The 14534-nt window shown below is 47.3% G+C and overlaps 2 protein-coding genes across 6 annotated transcripts in view; both read right to left on the reverse strand.

The window, feature by feature from the left end:
* LOC113033937 (disabled homolog 2-interacting protein-like) overlaps positions 1 to 5362 on the reverse strand; it is a 36978-nt gene extending 31616 nt beyond the window's left edge. The window contains exons 1-2 of the mRNA XM_026188145.2: positions 5243 to 5362; positions 371 to 454 (exon numbers count right to left, since the gene is read on the reverse strand). Coding sequence (XP_026043930.1) covers positions 371 to 431 — 61 coding nt within the window. The 5' untranslated portion in view covers positions 432 to 454; positions 5243 to 5362. The remainder of the gene's footprint in view (positions 1 to 370; positions 455 to 5242) is intronic.
* Positions 5363 to 5657: 295 nt separating this feature from the next.
* phf19 (PHD finger protein 19) lies at positions 5658 to 12358 on the reverse strand. Of its 5 annotated transcripts, none has more exons than XM_026188771.2 (14): positions 12076 to 12355; positions 11473 to 11653; positions 11305 to 11386; positions 11107 to 11211; positions 8806 to 8900; positions 8436 to 8584; positions 8263 to 8358; positions 7995 to 8184; positions 7848 to 7915; positions 7615 to 7755; positions 7476 to 7533; positions 7315 to 7400; positions 7128 to 7208; positions 5658 to 7057 (listed from the first exon to the last, which is right to left on the reverse strand). In XM_026188771.2, the coding sequence occupies exons 1-14, from the start codon at positions 12126 to 12128 to the stop codon at positions 6712 to 6714; spliced, it is 1731 nt and encodes a 576-aa protein (XP_026044556.1). In that variant the 5' UTR covers positions 12129 to 12355; the 3' UTR covers positions 5658 to 6711. The 5 variants fall into 5 exon arrangements, with proteins under 5 accessions (XP_026044556.1, XP_026044555.1, XP_026044554.1 ...); XM_026188770.2 differs by having other exon boundaries at positions 7128 to 7205; positions 7476 to 7536; positions 12076 to 12354; XM_026188769.2 differs by having other exon boundaries at positions 7476 to 7536; positions 12076 to 12352.
* Between the last annotated feature and the right edge of the window lie 2176 nt (positions 12359 to 14534).

The raw sequence follows: 14534 nt of genomic DNA on the forward strand, positions 1-14534 counted from the left end.
TGCTTTCTTCAGACTGGACAGATCTCTAAGGAAGCGTGTTATTGGCCCTCGTTAACACTGTGGGACACAGACCACGACACACCTTCCACACAGGTGACCCTTCAGGGTGAACCTGATGTTAACTCATTCACTGCCAGCCATTGGCAGTGAATGAGTTAAACCCATTGACTCATTCACTGCAATTGACGGCTATAGACGTCAATTGCAGTGAATGAGTTAAATACATCACATGACCTGGTGGCTGTTCAGAGGTTAAATATTCACTCGGTCACATAAATGAAGCTCCACCCTCTGACCTCACAGACAGATGGGCACCTAGGTAACGTGCATGTGACCTCAGCTGTGTGAAACTGTCCCTATTTCTACTCACCAATCACGTTCATCCACCCCAGGTGCTGACACCTGGACAGGTGTTTCACCAGCTGCTCCATAGGAGGGAGGCAGGGAGACACACCTGAGACAGACAGGTAGAAACAGAAGAGTCAGTTTGTACCTGACAGCTGTGGACAGGAGTCATGAAGTGTCCAGGGTACACAGCTTCCTGCAAAGCTTTGGCTCCGTCCTCAAACTGTTCATCGGTCTCATGCTGGGCGCTCAGAGAAGAAGCCACGCATACGTACATGCACGTGGCACGGTAACCGTGGTGATCTGACTGTAAATAATGTTTGAGCCCATCTCAACCTGAGCTCACACTGGAACCTGGAGCCGCTAAATCTCTCTGGTGGTTTTCACTGAGCTGAACCTGCTGCTGTATGTCAGTAACAGCACCTCCTCCTGTGAGGTCACAATCAGCGTCACTCTGAGACAGGATGTTTCTAACTTTAGAGATGGAAGAAAGCAGTCTTACATATTTGTTTAATATGTGTCCTGGTCAAAAATGACTCCAAGGTTCCTCACAGTGTTACTGGAGGCCAAGGTAATGAACAGAAGTGGTCCTAGCCTGTGGAGCTCCATAGTAACCTTGGTGTGTGACGCGGACTCTCCAGTTACAAGAACAGACATTCACAGATATCCCACAGCTCCAGTGGAAATTAAATACAGGAGCAAAACACATAGACTGATGTGATACGGGTTCGGGGTGTGTGTGTCAGTGGTGTGCATGCTGGTGTGCTGACACCATGTGGCGTGCACAGTGTCGGCTGGTGGTCGGCCGGTCATTCTGTAAGCGTCTTTGCGCTCACCAAGTCCCATTTGAGCACATTGGCACATCCCAAGACCAAAAACAGAGGTGAGGCGGTTCTGGAGGCGAACTTTGCAGAGCTGACCAGCCCCTCAACTTAACTCACGCAAAAGCTTTTGTCCCAGCAGGTAGGGGGGAAGCCTGCTACTGCACAAGGAAAACAAAGTGCTGGGCAATCCAGAGGGCGGTGGATCCCTGTTAGGATCACGCTGCAGTGACCTGACTGGTACTGCACGGCTGTGCTGTTAGGACTGTAATGTGTTCTTTGCTATTCATTTTAAGGCAAAATTCGTTCATTGCTTGTTTTCCTTATCTTTTCTTTGTTTTGTTTCTCTTCTTCATCCCCTTGAAATGTGGGCCCTGCTTTAAGTTTAGGGGTTAACGTTAACGGTGCAGGTACGAAGCTGGTGGTACGAGGAGTACTTAGCTAATATGGGACGAGAGCAGGGGGCTTAGGGGTGCTGTTCCATGCAACCTGCTGGGGTGATATTGGTGGTTGGTATTGTGTTAGTTTTCTTTACATCGTGGCATGTTATTGTGTTTTATTCCTTGGGTGGGGTTGGTTTTTGTGTTTTGTTGTTTTTGTCCCCTCCCTTCCACTTTCCCTCAAACCACCTATTTGTTCCTTCAATGACAGATAGTTAAGAGAGAGAGTGATATCAAAACAGCTACGAAACGTCTGCATATATGTGCCCAAGTGTTGTATTGAAGCAAGTGATGAATAACTGTTTTCCAGTATGTTGTTTTGCAATGTTGTTGTTTTTTTTGTTGCATTGTTGATTTGTTTTTCACCCAAGCAGCTAATAAAGCTGATGAAATACAATGTTGCCTCCTAAGATTCTATAATAGAATGAAACAATAATGCCAGCTATAAATAAAGACAATAATTGAATGAATTATGAAACTCATTTTTTTCTATTAGATCTGAAAATGTTGTGTAACACTACAACCTGAAACGACAAATAGATGCGTTGGCCTGTGCAGGAGATAAAGAAAAACATGTAACAGCAGCTGTGAGATGGAATCGTCCAAATCACCAAAGTAAACTGGAGCTGGGCTTGTTGCAGGATCTGAAGTTACTAAACATGTTGTGAGTGTGTGCACTCACGCTTAGGACCATATAATAATAAATATGTGCGTGATGAAAGTTGTGCAGCACGCTAACGTCCTTACTCCACTCTGTGTGCTCGTGTGGGTCTGACCCTTCCACTCCTTTGATTTGTTCCTCGTACTTTTTTTGCCTCTTCGTCACGTCTGTCTTCGTACGGAGCTGCCGTGTTCACCGTGGTTTCGTACATCACTGTTTTTGGGGCAAATAAAATGCAAGTAGGGATTAAAACTGCAGAATTAAGATTAGAGGAGCTGGAAATGCTAGCGCTCGATGCAGTGTTTTGATTTTGTTGCCACTCGTACCTACAACGCAACGCGCGAAAGTCACGTGGTCTGTCGATCTCTATTGCGAAGCTAGCCGCTCACAATGGCGAAGAGAAAAGTTAATTCTGAAAGCAGAGCCTTTCAGCACCAGTGGCAGGCTGAATATATGTTTACAGACATGCTGGTAAACACGTGTGTCTTATTAGTGGAGCGAATGTGGCTGTAATGAAGCAATTTAATTTAAGACGGCACGACGAGACGAAACGTCAGGCTAAGCAGAAAAACCTAAACGCAGAAACTACAGAAAGTAGACGAGCTAAAGAAGAATCTGACATTTCAGCAGACGTTTGTCACCAGAGCAAAACCACAAAGTGAAGCTGTTGTGAAAGCAAGTTTTATTGTGGCAGAGGAGCCAAATCAGCCCGGCTATTTACCGAGGGAGAGTTTCTAAAGAGCTGCATGATGAAGCTGTGCGTCGTCTTGTGTCCAGACAAAACACAGATTTTGGCAAATGTGAGCCTGAATAGAAACGTATGTCAAAGTGTAAACGACATGAAACTGTCCTGGGACAAACTTGTTGGATGCAGCGCCGGTGTTGTGCGGTGAAAAAAAACTGACTAGTCAGTAGGATGCGAGTAAAGATGCAGGAGAACTGTACCGGTGAGTTAACAGCATCACTGCATCACACACCAGGAAAGGCTGTGTGGTAAAGTCCTTAAAATGGAGCATGTAATGATCACCGTAACGGAGACCGTGAATTTGATCCGAACTAAAGGTTTAAATCACCGTCAATTTCAGTCTTTTATGATGCAGTGATCCCTGTTGCCAAGTAATGTTGAGCCAAGTCAGTGCAACAGTGTTCCCAAATGCGCACTTTGCTGATAAACTGAGTGCACTGAGTTTGTGGCGCTTTGGTGACTTTGAAGCACAAAAAGAGAATTTCGAGCTGCTTCACAACCCAACGTGGAAACTGCACCCGTGCAGATTCAGATGCAGCTGCAGTGTAATGATGCACTCAGGCAAAGTACGACACTGACTGGCCCGCACAGTTTATTAGCTCCACTCCTGCAGCAACGCCCAGCTCCGTCTACATGCGGCTCCAACCTTGTGTTTGCTTTCATTTACTTTTTCTGGGCTTTTGGCAGCATGTTCTTGTTTCTAACTTGCATAATTTTGACAGGATATATTTTTATGGAGAGCAAAATGTTTAAAGAATAAACTTTAACTTTAAAGTTTATTTATTCTGGAATAATATTCCTGTCTGTATTCATATTTATGTTTACAAAACATTGTTTTAGTGTGTTCAATAAATGTTTATCTTGACCTAAAGTGTGCCTTGAGGTTTGGCCCCCAGTGCAATTGAGTTTGGCAGCCCTGCAGCAGATATTTTAATGGCCTGCATTTGTATAGTGCTTTTCTAGTCCCTAAGGACCCCAAAGCGCTTCACACTATATCCATTCATTCACACACTGGTGATGGCAGCTACATTGTAGCCACAGCTGCCCTGGGGCGCACTGACAGAGGCGAGGCTGCCGGACACTGGCGCCACCGGGCCCTCTGACCACCACCAGTAGGCAAACACGGGGTTAGTATCTTGCCCAAGGTTATTTGACATGCAGCCAGGAGACAGCCTGGGATCGAACCACCGACCTTCTGATTAGTGGCTGACCTGCTCTACCACCTGCGCTACAGCCACCCCATGGTCAGTCCAACCTCCAGGGGCATAATATCATCCTTGTACAATCTAGTCTCCCACTTACAATCTTCTTCAGTAGCTGCCATCGAATCTAAATGGGAACAAGACATAACTTTCATATCACAGATGACCTGTGGGACTCTGTCCTCGGCCAAGTTCACAATATATCGATGTGTGCTCGACACACTCATTTAAGATCATCGGGTGCATTGATCCAGGGTCAGGCTGGAGCGTATACACCCAGCCTGTAGGGGGTGCTCCTGGTACATTACTTCATATGTACTGGTCCTTCATTGGCCAACGTTTGGAACTGTTTCCCAAACGATGTCTGAAGTCCTCAAATTAAACCAGAGCCACTCTGTGCTACGTTTGATGCGCCCAGGACCTGAAGCTGCCCAACTCCAGAGTCAGAGTGTTAAACTTTTCATTACTGCTGACCAGGCGAGCTACCTGACCCCCCTCCTGCATGTGCAATGAGTAAAAGATACAACGTCCTGCTTTGTTTAGTTCAGTTCAATTCTGAAGTACTTTGTTATACGTAGCACTGAAACCTTTGTCTAATGAAAGGTCAGGATGAAATGGAAAATGCAGTTAGAAGGAACATTTACACGATCCTCCACATTTATTATGTTGATGTTTTCATGAATGGTCAGATGGTCCGCTGCTGTGAATTATGGGACGGAATTTTCTTCTCCCCGTTCATAAAGGATGCTCTGCTAAGGGAAGCATTGAAGTTCCTTTGCGTAGTGTTTGGAGAACTGGAACAGCTCTGGTTATGGCCACCATGCAGATACATCGCTCAGTGAGGAACCTTCCTGAGCAAAAAGGGTCGTTTGGAACGCACCTCGATCTCCCTTAGACTGTGCTGCTTTCAATCAGGTCCCTGATTTAAGGGAAAACATGAGCTGGACCTCATGTCTGACCTCAGGCAGGCGTAAAGAAACACAGAGCAGGTACACAAACACAAAGTATGGACAGGTGAAGAAGCTTACAGGTAGATGCAGGTGGTCTCCTCTGCTGTGAATCTGTCACATCGCCATGTTACCCGTCTGCCTGAATACCTGTGTGAGTGCTGGGACCCTCAGGACAACGACACAGATGCACCTGAACACTCATGCAGGTTTCTCTGCCTTTTAACACCTTAACTGGATTATCAGATTACCTGCACTAGTGTCTCTCACACACTCACACACTCTCACACACTCACACACACACACACCTGTATACCTGCCTTTGTGAGGACTCTCAGTAACATGAAAGCTCCCCAGGACCCTGTAAATCTGGACCCATAAAGTTAGACCTAGAGCCAGGTGTAGACTGACTGTGACACTCACAGGTTTTCACAAACCCAGGTTTCCACGCATCTCTGCTTCTCAGACACACACAGAAACACAGAAAGGTCAAAGGTCAGAAAACATTTGTTTTTAATCCAGAGAAAGCTGGCAGCTGATTGGTCAGCTGGAGAGGAAAACAGCAAACAAACAGTCAGATGATCAAAACAAGCATTTAACAGGCCAATAGGAGCAGAGCATATCTTAAAGTGACAGAGTGCCAGTTTAACGTCTCAGAGACTGTTAGCACTATTAGCATCCCTCATTCACAAATATGGGCTGCGTTAGCTTCAAGCTAGGAGAAACACTGATCGGTGGCTCAGATTGATCACCAGCAGGCGCACTTTGGTGTTTGCATAGACGACGAATGGGATGCTCCGCAGGTGAGATCATGTGATAGAGTGAGAACACTGCACAGGTGAGGAAGGGGCAGGTAAACATGTGACTAAGTGCTTCTGATCAGGTACACAACATGAAAACTTCAGGGGAGGGAGGGGGCAAGAGAGGCAGGGTGCTGTCTGACAGCCAGGGGGCGCTGCATGAGGAACTCTGAGTGTTTTACAAATCAGAGCAAAAGAAGAACTCCACCAGTGTGACATCATTACAACCAGGAAAACAACTAATCAGTGTGTGAGGCTGCAAACATGGTGGAGGTGGGAGGAGTCAGGCGGGAGCTCTGTGTGTCTCTTTGGCTGCATTTAAACACTTTTTAAACTAAAAACTATTTTTTCCAGGATCGAGTTCAGCTTTGATTCCTGATTCCTCAAAACTCACCAGCCAGCTGGGGATATACAGCCCACATGTTTAACGGGGACACGGGGAGCCCGGTGGTTTAACGGGGACACGGAGAGCCCGGTGGTTTAACGGGGACACGGAGAGCCCGGTGGTTTAACGGGGACACGGAGAGCCCGGTGGTTTAACGGGGACACGGGGAGCCCGGTGGTTTAACGGGGACACGGAGAGCCCGGTGGTTTAACAGGGATCCAAATGTTTAACAGGGACACGGGGAGACCAGGTGGTTGCGGGGCCACAGTGTCAGTTCAGGTTTCAACCAATAAGCAGCTCACCAGCAGCAAGTGTAGAGGAAAAGGAATCAAAGCTTCTAACACCACCTGGACCTTAATAACGTCCTAATAAGGGGTCGTCCCCTCCCACTCCAGCAAGTACTGGACCGTCCCCTGAGGGGTGATGCGGCGAGCCAACACCTGGTAGCGCTCGCCATTGGTTAGCCTACCCGCTACTCCAAAGTAAGAGGAGATGGAGGAGTGGAGGTGAGAGTTGTCAGACGGCAGCGGTGAGTGGTCTGACAAGAAGTGGGAGGAGTCTGTGGTCAGGTGGGTGTGGTTTGTAGCTTCCTGGGCCCCAATGATGCCAGAAGGCTCTTCCCCTCCAAGCTCCTCCCCTGCCTCACTGCGATTGGCCCACTGGCTGTAACTGTTCCGGGGTAACTTCCTCTTTCTGCTGCCCATCCTTCTCCTGAAGACAGAGGTCAAAGGTCAGATATCAAAAGCCTAGGGTTGGTGAGTCAGGTGTTCACTCAGCTCACCTGAAGTGGTAGGAGGAGGCGGAGCCAGAGGTGGAGGCATCGGTGGAGTCCTGGTCGATGCTGACGGCTCTGCTGGAGCTGCTGAGGAAGGACAGCAACGTCACAGGTGCGCCACCGTATGACGTGAACGGGAAAGCACAGGTAAGCAAAGCATCAATCAGAGCGCCGAGTCCAGCGCTAATCTCACCTCTTCAGGCTCTGCAGCTCATCCAGCGTGAAGTCAAAAATGTTGGCCATGTGGTGGTTGGCGGTCCAGCTGCAGGTCAGCTCGTTCTACGGGCAGAAGGTCACAGTCAGCGTGATGCATTAACAGCTTTAGAAACCACAGAAGAAGAAAATGAGCCTCACATTAGGAATGGCATCCTCGAGAAGCCACTTGGACTTCCTCTTTCTCCTCTCAGCTGAGCTGCTGAAGAAACAGAAATAAACACCACGGTTACGCTTCGTCCAATCACAGGCAGCGACGGCTGGCAGCAAGAGATCATACCTGCTCGCCGTCTTCTTCCTTGCCCCGCCCCCATCATTCTGAGCACGCTCAGGAAAGAGCTTGGAGGGGGGGTTAGGAGGGACCCTGGTCCTCAGACGAAAGATGCACTTCCTCTTTTTGATTTCCTTCCCGCACAGAAACCTGAACACACACACACACACGTTAAGAACACACATCCTGTGTTCATGTTACACACGTGTACTCGTGACGGCCTCGCTCTGATTGGTCCTTACTTGCTCTTGTACTTGTTGAGTGCGTCGAGCAGGTGCTGCCCCCTCTCTGCTGGGGGGGTGTTGGACAGCTGAACAAACACACAGAGGGTTAAATGAACACAGGCACACCACGTGATCTCAGCGTACCTGGCTCAGGTGTGCTATTACCTTCCCAAGCTGCAGGTGGTCCCAGTGGGTAGAGACGAAGGTGAGGATCTCGTCCAGTTCGAAATACTTCTTCTTGCTGCAGATGGACAGGTTGTAGAGCACCAGGTGGACCAGGTCCACCCACCTGAGGGACAGGCGCCGCACGCACTCTGAGCCCTTATTACACACCACGCACACAAACAAGTAGAACCTGCGGGAGGACAGGAAGTCAGAGCCATACCGGGGAAAGGTAGCAGGGGGAGGGGCGGAGCAGGGGGTGGAGCCTCACCTGTCTCCAAACATCATTGCTTCCTGCAGGCACTGAGTGCACGCCTCATGGAACCACTGTTGACACCTGAAGCACTGCAGCATCTTCAGGTACCACCTGCACACAAAGGTAATGCACACAGGTGAATCAAGTAATGGCCAACCACACCTGCAGCTGTCATCAGGCCAACTTACTCTCCAGGGCCGCCGCAGTAACAGTAACACTGCTGCTGATTGGTCCGGTGCTGCGAGTCCCAGTCCAGGGCCTCCAGCTCGTACGGAAGCACCTGTTTCATCACACTCAGGGCTTTGGCTATCACACCTTTCCTCAGAGCCCCGCCCTTCTGTGGGACACACAGGTGCAGAGACACGAGTCAGAGGCAGGCGAAACACACACACACACACACACACACACACACACACACACACACACACAAACGGGTAAGAGAGAGAGAGAGACACACACACACACACACACACACACACACAAATGAGAGAGAGACACACACACACACACACACACACACACACACACACACACACACACAGGTGAGAAGCATCGTACCCGGACCGCCAGAGCAAAGACGCAGCGTCTGCAGAACCACGGAGTCAGGGTGCCGCTGCCCTCTACTGGAGGAATGTGACACTGCTGGTGGAAACCTGACAGACAGGTGATGGTCAGAGCCCAGGATTCACCATGGCAACAGATAAACAAAGAGCACTCAGTCATCGTGACCTTTGACCTTAAATCTGATCATCAGAAAGCATTTCTGCCTTTACTGCAAACAGCGTTTGCGCTAATGTTTCTACTATCAGCTTCACTCTGAGCTTCTGTTAAAGGTCAGAGGTCATTCACATTAGAAGTATCAGCAGTTATGGAGGAGCTCCGCCTCCTGAGAAAACGCTGATGTCACTGCAAGCCCGTCCAATAAATCCCACCCCGAAACACCATGCAGTAGGGCTGGGCGATATATCGAGTTTTTTAATATATCGATATATTTTTTTATACACAATATGTTACTACGTTACGTTACAATTATACTTGTGGAACCGCAAGTTTGCCTCTCTTTCGTCCACTTTTGTCTCTACGCAACGTTACTCTGCCTCGCCTCTCCTTCACTGAACACAACTCCCCCATCACCTGCAGGCTGCTCGTTAAAAAGAAAACATTTGGAGATTACTATTTTAGTGCTGTCAGCGTTAATCTCGTTAAAATGACATTAACGGCATTAATGAGCATTATTATTTAATAAATGTTGATAATTTCTTTCTTTTTTTTCTGAGTAATTTTTTCACGTACATCTGCGCTGTATGTTAATAAAAGTGCCTGTGTGAGACCTGGGACACTGTGTGACTAAGAACTCGCTTTTTCTTCTTACTTTATACCTTTAAATCCTGCTATTATTCCTGCGTCTTTTGTGATCGTACAAAGTTTCAAACGACGCGTCGACTATTAAATCAGTCGTCGACGATTTTGATAGTCGACGTAATCGTGACTAGTCGACAAATCGTGGCAGCCCTAGTAAACACAACCAGAATTCAAACATAAGGCACACGGGGTTATAAGGGGCTCTGTCGATTTTCAGAAAAATCAAAGGGTTGATTGTAAGTACGCCGTATTTTCCAAGAAACAGGGTAATAACGACGGCCCGCTAGCATGCTCCACCAAAAATAGTGCTTTGTTGTGTATCTGACGGACGAAAGCTAAACCAGTTCCACACCACTGAAGCTGCAGCATTTCTACAAACCAATCCGGTTGTTCAGTCTGACGTCACCAGCCGTGTCTGGGCCTAAACTCCGCTGCAGGTCCATATATCAAACGATCACTGTGGCATTACTGAGAGTTGAAAAACTGTCTAAAGTCTTTCATCTTTAATAAAATGATCAGCGTTCTGCTCTACCAGGTGTAACAATTGAGTTTAACATCCAGGCATCCATGAAAACGGAATTTATGATATTTAACAGAGTTAGAAGTTAGCAGGGAGTTAGCTCGCTAGCTTCTATCTAAATACAATATAGCATGTCCTGACTGCGGGGTTTTGGAAACAAATTAAAACGTACAGCTCTGTTATCACTTCCAGCATAAATGAAGACAGAAAACTAAACAGCAGTGACGTTTGTAGGGTTACTGAAGTTGGGCTAGCTGGTATATAATGATGTGCTACGTGACCGCTAGCGACACAGCTATGTTAGCATAATATAAACAAGCTAACTTTTTTTCCACTCGATAAAAGTTACCGTGAGTGTTCTCGGTGGTCAGGAACAAATGTAATCGCATGGCAGGATGCTGTAAAAGACCAAACTTCAGCCAGGAGAACAACTGAGATAATCCATCCACAATACGAGGTTAGTCATTCATATACTGCTGCATGGGCTGGGCTGTAGTTACATCCTAAGGTTTTAAAAACTGAGCTTAAATAAATGATTAGCGGTAATAAAAGCCGAGGGAGGTCAACAGTGATCACTGACTGTTTTAGGAGCTTTTTGAGATCAAATAGAAGAAAATACAAAACATTAAACATGTTAACAACACAAAAGCCATATTAAACGCAGACTACTTTAGACCCGGAAGTAGGATTCGTCGCGTGATCACTGAACAACCGGATTCTCGTTCATCCGTTTCATTCAACGATCCGCTTTCGCTCTTCTCATTCTCCGTCTCCACCATGCGTTTTCTGCCATGTGCGTATAAAAACAAAGGCACTGCGCATGCGCGTTTTACCCATATTCTATCGCCATATTTCATTTTCTTGCCGTTGCCCAACATTATACCGGTATTACCGTGAACGGTATGATATGGCCCAGCCCTACAGGCAAGTGTTCCTAATGGACTGCTCCTGTGTGTGTGTGTGTGTGTCAGACTCACCGATCCCACACTTCCCACAGATCAGGATCTGGTTTGATTGGGTGTTGGAGTTTGGGTCCACCTCCTGGCACATGGAGCAGCGAGGCTCCTCCCCCGGTACTCCAGCTGCATTAGGATTGGACAAAAGAAGCAGATCACAGACATGAAGCACCTGTCTTGCCCTCTCTAGCTTTCTCTCACTCCACCCGTCTGTCTCACCGTGCTGGATGTCCTTCCAGAGGACCCAGAACTTGGAGTTGTCCTCAAAAGTGACGAAGCAGCTCTGCCTAGGGGGACTCACCTATCCACCAATCAGAACACAGAAACTCAGCCAATCACGATGAGCATGATGACGCTGCAGTGGGTGTCAGGTGAGCACAGGCTTACCCGTTGGATCTTTCCCAGGTAGTACAGTCCATCTGACCAACGACAGAGCACGAACTGACCCACGCTCAGACTGGACTCCACCCCGTCAGGTTCGGGGACACGCCCCCCTTCACACCCTCCGCCCCCTGGAGACACCTGATGCTCCAGACCGCAGAAGTCTTCGATCAGGTCCTCATACATCCTGCAGAGAGACAGACAGACGGTCTGTGATTCATTCCTGAACTGCGCGGTGGATTGGAGGAGGGCTGACATGCGCAGTGCGTCCTCCCATCACATACCGTTAACAGAGCTCTAACCATCCAGTAACTACCCACCACACCCTAACGGGTTAACTAACGGAAAAGAGCTGATGAAGCGCGATAACCGATCGGAATAACGAGTAAACCGGGCCATGAAATCCTGAACGATAACCCGGTAACAGCCCGTAATAATTCACGTTAAGAGGGCCAGCTCACAAAAAAAAACACTTGCGCACAGTGATGAACTGACACGGGATAAATTCAAGGGTTCCAACAGCTCTGTGTCCCGGGCTGAACTAACGGGCCACACTAAATCCCAGGGCTAAATCAGAGCGGGTCAGCGCAGAGAGGGAAGCCGTGATACCTGCATTGATCCGGGCTGTGCCTCCTTTCTGCCGGTCCTCCCGCTGCTGGCATCCCAGGACAGAAGGTCGTTGAGTCGATGCTTCTTCAGGGTGTCTGTCTGTCTGTCTCTGTCCGTCCCCCTCACGTCTGCCTGTCTGCCTCCCTTACGTCTGTCTGTCTGCTACTACTGCTCTCCGCGGCGCTAAACTTCAAACTTACTCCGGCGCCATTTTTCACTTTTCCCGCGAATCACAGCACGGCTTTTTTCCTTATCGTTCCGTCATCACGCCGCAGCGCCTACCCTAACTGTGATTGGCTGTTGCATTGAAGCCTGCGGGACCCTGCGCTGTGATTGGCTGTGAGAGGAAAAAAATAGTTTTACCGCGAGATTTGGTTTCTGAGCGAGATTTCTTGTGTAGCTGTTCTCCCTACACGCTGCTGATCTACACCCAGCACCTCTCTGCGAGCTGAACTCCACCTGTGACCGCCTTCCTCCACTCTCACACACCACTCTCACACTCCTCTCTCCCGCAAGTACACAGTACAAGGGCGTAGATTTGGTTTTGGCATCGGTGGGGACGGACGATTCAACCACCGAGCCCTGCCCCGTTTTTTTTTTTCTTTTTTGTCTTTGCTTCTTGATAAAAGGAGAAATATACTTGCCTACATATGCTATTCTACATGCTTTTAAACCATTTAAAATTATAATTCATAGTTTTATATGTTAAATTACTATTAAACAAATGACTAAGTATTTTAGACTTTAGTTTACTTCAGCCATATTCCATATAAATCAGGTATCATACAAAAATAAAAATAGCTTCAAATACAGTCATGACAATAAAAGAATATGACTTTAAGGACTTAACATCATTACTTCAGTTGTAGTACACCAACATCTCTGACACATCAGCACTAAGGGAACACTGAATGACCTGCTGGTTTTTGTCCATAAAACTACTCGTCTAAGATGACCACAGAGTAAAAGATTATACAACATTTTAGGCACTGTTGCCCCGATCAGATCAGTGAGCTGGGATGTTTTATTCTAAACATGAACTACTGTTACAGCAACAGACATGGACTACTGGTGCCCCACACAACAACTCAATGTCCACTATGTGAGGGAGCCAAACACATGCTTGCTCCTCTCGTTAATCTGTAGCACCAAATCATCAGTCAGTCACCTGTGACCTCGCCTCTTCACCTCTGAGCTACAACATGGCAGAGCTGCCTCTGTCACCTGATGAATAACAGTGAGACATTCCTCATACATGCAGTCACACATGTGCTTCGAATACAGTCATGAACCAACAAGTCATCATCCAACTTCACCTGTGACCTTGTGTCACCATTACTCTCTGAGCTTTGTGTTGGTTCTTCACCTGACAAACAGGACAAACATGACAATAAGAATAAAATGTGCAGCTGCTTCAGTGTTTCTGTCACTTTGTGCAGATCTTGACTCGTCAGTAATGTTTGTAGGCTGAGTGCATTTTTGAAACAATTTGTGCAAACTGCACTACAAGGTGGAATATTTGCAAAATCATGACTACCTCGTGATATTTTGTCTCAAAAATAAACCCTATGAATATGTCAGTGCCATTAGGAAGAAATTATTGTGTCACCAACATTTTAATGTTAGACATATAATTCTAACAGCCTCTGTAAACTAATATCCTGGCTGCTCGAGGCTGCCGTTTTCTCTGACAGTTCCAATCAAAATTAGAAACGCTGCTCTGAGACTGAGAGAACTAACAGTGCTGCCTGCTGTGCAGGTAGTTCCCAAACACGTTATTCATGGTTACATACAGTTTTAGACTGATGTGGGCCAAAGCCTAGCACAGCCTGTAACATTATTATGACGGACACATTTTATGAGTGAGCTTGGCTTTAAGTGACTTACAGGTTTCTTTGAAAAACACTTTCTTATATCCAGGTTCTTCCTCTTTGCTGCCGTCCTCCTCGCAGCGCAGGTTTGCCGCTGCTAAAACTAAACAGAGCTCCCTGAAAGGCTCAGCCAATCACACTGGCCATATTTATCACATGAGGCAGGACTAGGGATGGGTACCGGTATCCGGTGCCATTATGGCACCGATTCTGACATAAACGGTAGTAACCAGACCGAAAAGCAGCGCACATTTCGGTGCTTTATTTCGGTCCTTTATTTCGGTCCTTTCTTTTCCCTGAGATGTCATACACTTTGGATTCTAGCCAATCATTTTACCTTTCCAAGCGTAGTAGGCGGGCCCAGGTACGTACGTTCTTTTAGAGCAGAGCTACAGATTAAAAATGTCCAAGGCGAAGCGGTCAAAATTCTGTAAAAGGCTGTACTTCACAGCAAAATATGCAAACTCAGCAGCAACAAGTGCTTTAAGCTGATACTGTGATACTGTCAAAGGAGGTAACACCTCGAATCTGATGAAACACCTGGCGACGTATAGCGTTTTTTTTAAAAGCCCAGAAATGCGCCGTATT

This window comes from Astatotilapia calliptera, chromosome 12 (assembly GCF_964374335.1).
Source record: "Astatotilapia calliptera chromosome 12, fAstCal68.1, whole genome shotgun sequence".
Lineage (NCBI taxonomy): Eukaryota > Metazoa > Chordata > Actinopteri > Cichliformes > Cichlidae > Astatotilapia > Astatotilapia calliptera.